General features: G+C 38.0%; 1 protein-coding gene across 1 annotated transcript; it reads right to left on the reverse strand.

The window, feature by feature from the left end:
* Positions 1-1,738: 1,738 nt before the first annotated feature.
* On the reverse strand, positions 1,739-3,970 carry LOC147419119 (major pollen allergen Ole e 10-like). The gene is made up of 4 exons (XM_086505651.1): positions 3,814-3,970; positions 3,639-3,685; positions 2,808-3,087; positions 1,739-2,025 (listed from the first exon to the last, which is right to left on the reverse strand). The coding sequence occupies exons 1-4, from the start codon at positions 3,884-3,886 to the stop codon at positions 1,985-1,987; spliced, it is 441 nt and encodes a 146-aa protein (XP_086361777.1). The 5' UTR covers positions 3,887-3,970; the 3' UTR covers positions 1,739-1,984.
* Positions 3,971-4,382: the final 412 nt, after the last annotated feature.

Below are 4,382 nucleotides of genomic sequence, written 5' to 3' on the forward strand. Positions count from 1 at the left end.
ATGGGTATGGAGATGATCCTTCAAAGGCTAGCGTCCCAACAACATGCTTCAATGTCTGTAAACCATTCTTCATATCTTCCTACATCAAGTTAGAGACCAATCCCATGGACTCGAGAATGTCGAGTTTGATGTATAAGTCATCCAATGAGCAAACATGGACTATGCTTCTTTTCACCTCTTCTAAAGGCTTGGAATTATCCCATCTTTAGCATACCAGCTCGATGAAGCAAATTCAAGTGGTGATGGTCCTCCTCACAAGATGGTTCATTGGGTGGCAATGGCACTACACATCTTTTGCACGTTCATGGCCAACTACATCTCTCTTATGTGGTACACATAGGCATGATCGTCTTCCATGTTGACCAAAGATGTGCAACAGTTCCTTGGAGAAGCTATTTAAGGTTAAATTCTCCTTCATCATGGAGCTAGTAGGCCCCCCCCCCCCCCCCCCCTTCTCTCTCTCTCTCTCTCTCTCTCTCTCTCTCTCTCTCTCTCTCTCTCGGTCTCTCGGTAGCATGCTGCTTAACAAGAAGCTACTTCTATTGTATGACGACACCATAAAGGTTGGAGAATTCATGACTTGGGAGAAAAGCTAGAGAAATTTTGAAATGTTATGTCTGAATTTGAAATGAGAAGGTAAGAAAACCTACAAAATATGAAGGTATTTAGTATTTAAAGCTTTTTGGCCATTGGGAGAGAGAGAGAGAGAGAGAGAGAGAGAGAGAGAGAGAGAGAGAGAGAGAGAGAGAGAAATTAACTCTCTCTCTCTCTCTCTCTCTCTCTCTCTCTCTCTCTGTCTCTCTGTCTCTCTCTTCAAAAGCTATAAAGCGCTCCTAGATCCACTGAATAAGGGCTAGAAAATCCTATGTAACGTGTGAGAACCTGTGAAGCTTGGTATTTAAGGAATATTTGCTAACTCTTGCATGTTTTCTTTTTCTTAGAATCCATAGAGAAATGTTGTGAATCATTTTTTTGAAATGCAAGAGTGTGTATACATGTAGAAGAATAAAATCTATATAATTTTTCACCTTTGTAATTGTAAGAATAGAAGACATGCATTTTCTAGCCGCAACAACGTGCGGGTCACATACTAATATATATATATATATATATATAAATATATATATAAATATAGTGATGAGTTCTCTTTGCTTCACATTCCATTTCACAGCTTGAGATCGCTTGATTTTTCGTGCAATCTATAAATTAATTCTAGTCAATATTCGGGAAAGTCTCTTTTATTAAGTGGCCACCGGCCGAGTTTACTCACAAAGAAGCAAACCGGAAATACTATTATAAATTTGAAATTTGTAGGATTTTTGAACTATTTTCACACATATTTCACCGGTTTTTCTTCCGTTACCATGGTTTGCAACCGGCTAATCTTGATTTTCAATCGGCTCAAGGCTAAGTTGAGGCAATCCTTTTTCGAACACTGATTCCAATTGAACTCAACCTAATGATATTATTATCACTTTCTTATTGTTTTAGAAAGCCACTGGGACCCTTTCACTTTTTTATTTTGCATTGCTCGCAACTGTGAGTAGGTAGTATATTGTGATCTTCTTTCAAACAAAAAATAATAGTTATTAAAGAGTATGCACATTTATAGACAAGTGTGACAATGCCATATCACTATTGATGTGCATATGGACCAATTTTATTTATTGGTGACAAAAATCATGTTAGTGCATGAGCACTTCATTGCCATTTCAAGATTGATCCATTCTCCATACTCTTTGCATGCAAGCTTATATGTTAACATATATATCAATATATATATATATACAAAGTCTAGTCTATGTGAGATTTACATCAGCTCTGGAAAATAGTGGATCTCCATCAAACCTTTTTGTTCAAAAGGGTTTGATCGTAGGGCCTAAGCATAATTTGTAAATAGATTTGAGGTTTCCAATAACTGTTAGAGGGGACTCCAGACTCACTTTTATTGTTGGCAATTGCTCCATCCTTAGAGAGAGGAAGATTATACATACCATTCTGCTGTGTACTTGCACTTCCCAAAGCCTACACAAAGAAATACTTGAATTAAAAGAAGTAAAGTATTTATGCACATATGGTTGTGTATTTTCTTCTCTTAAAGAGATGAATGAGCTATTTTTGCCTGTAACTTTTAACAACAAATGTACCTTATTTGCAAAATCTCTCTTATTTGATTGATACACATATTGTTGACCATGTTTTTGACTAGTGAACCTTTCATGGTTTGTGCATAATTAGTGATAGATTAGTTTAGAACTTAATAGATTCTCAATGCATAAAAGTGAGTAAATCATGGGCTCTTTTGAAGAGAGATATAGAGGTTACTGCAGTACATAAGATGCTACATATGACTATACTTTCCAACTAACCTTTCACATAGGACACATCACATGGGTATTTTCTACTAGGCTCACACATAAGCCCGTGAAGTGGCAGAGGAGGTTCATATGAGGTGCAACAAAACTCACATCCTAACAATTGTCATTATGACGCCACACAATTTGATTGTTTTGTATCATGAGATATATGTTCATTCACATAATCAATTGTATGGAAGCTACTTGAAATATTTTTCATGTGTGCATCAACCATAAAAGACTTATTTGCCAAGGGTTTTGATGCTTAGTGCCAACCTTCACAACTAGAGGTGAAGCACCGCACAATTTCCCATTGAAGGGTAAATCCCCCGAACTACAAATTGACGTATAAAATCTACAAAACTTACACATGCATTAGAGAGAGAGTGTGTGTGTGTGTGTGTGTGTGTGTGAGAGAGAGAGAGAGAGAGAGAGAGAGAGAGATGTTACTTGGGTCTCCAAAAACCACTAGGCCTGTATCATTGAAATGGCAAGTCCACCAATTCCGCCCATTCTTTTGATAGTAAAGATTCATGGCATATGATGCATGAGCAATGGGGCTATTTGGATAATAGCAAGGACCTCCTGGTTGGATAGAGTGGCAATCTATTGCTCCCTCACCGCATGCATAGTCTATGTTTCCTCTTAAATACATTTCATCGACAGCAGGTTTAGCCACACACCATACTTTTTGACCACCTCCATGACTTGTGTCTGTGTTTTGGTGTGCCTGACAAGATCCACAAGAATCTCAAACATGAGTTATGGTACAAAACTAAATGGAAACACAAACACATACACACGTGCACGCGCGGACACACACACACCCACACATTAGCACTTGTAATCACTATAGTCATTAGTGAGTTCCTGGATGAGGAAAGTACAAAACTAAATGGAAGCACAAACACATACACAAGTGCGTGCGCGCGCGCGCACACACACACACACACACACACATTAGCACTTGTAATCACTATAGTCATTAGTGAGTACTTGGATGAGGAAAGAGAACACCACAAAATACATCTTCTTATAGTCCCTCAAATCATTTTGGATTGACAAGTATAAGAGCCCCGCAAACTTGAGTAGCCTAATGGCCCATCCAATTTGAGGATAAGTCCAAGTATGTGCTTGATTAGTTAGATGATAGGGCCTATGATTGAATACTAACAAAGATACACTTTATATACACTCTCTCTCTCTCTCTCTCTCTCTCACACACACACACACACACACACACACACACACACACACACACACACACACACACACACATACCGGAACGGCCGGGTTATAGGTAGAAAACTTAGTTGCATGTGCTCCACCTACAAATTCAAATAAGATACACAAGTTCAAGAGGGTACACAAGCACTAAATTGAGTAGATTACCCCAAAGCTCACAAAAAAACTCATTTATGGCACAACACACACATTGTACATTTTCAAGTTTCACCTGTTAACAAGCTCCTTACAAAGGAGGCATGGAGAAGAGCAACACAAACACAAGCCCACATTACTCTGTCCATTTTTCCAACTTCACAATGAGATGAAATGCTAAAGAAAGAAGAGTTTGGAACCCAAAACTCCACTTGCTTTTTAACATAAGCAAAAGTGCCATGAGATTGCTTCTTCCTTACTACATTGTGCTTTATAGTCCCAACTGAGGTGGATTTCCATTCAACTGAGTGCTTGTGATCATTGAGTGGTATGATTAATGATCCCCCCACCCCCCCAAAAAAAGGAACAAAACAAATAAATAAAAATACACACATACATACACGTTATGCTTACATCTCCCTTACTTCATATAATGCACGCATTCACACCAATCATAAAAACTTTTTTCATTCCCTGATCTGAGTAATAAAGTTGATCTTCTTTTGTACCGTTCTTTTTTTTTTTTTTTTTTGTCGACGTGTAATGCTCCACCTCGTAGAGTTAGGTGTGTGAGTTATAATTTCAAGTTGTAGGTATCTTTTCTACTGTTCTGAAATACAACAATCATGAAATGTAGGAACTTTA

The sequence above is a fragment of the Adiantum capillus-veneris genome, chromosome 29 (genome assembly GCF_014529385.1).
Source record: "Adiantum capillus-veneris isolate H3 chromosome 29, ASM1452938v2, whole genome shotgun sequence".
Classification (NCBI taxonomy): domain Eukaryota; kingdom Viridiplantae; phylum Streptophyta; class Polypodiopsida; order Polypodiales; family Pteridaceae; genus Adiantum; species Adiantum capillus-veneris.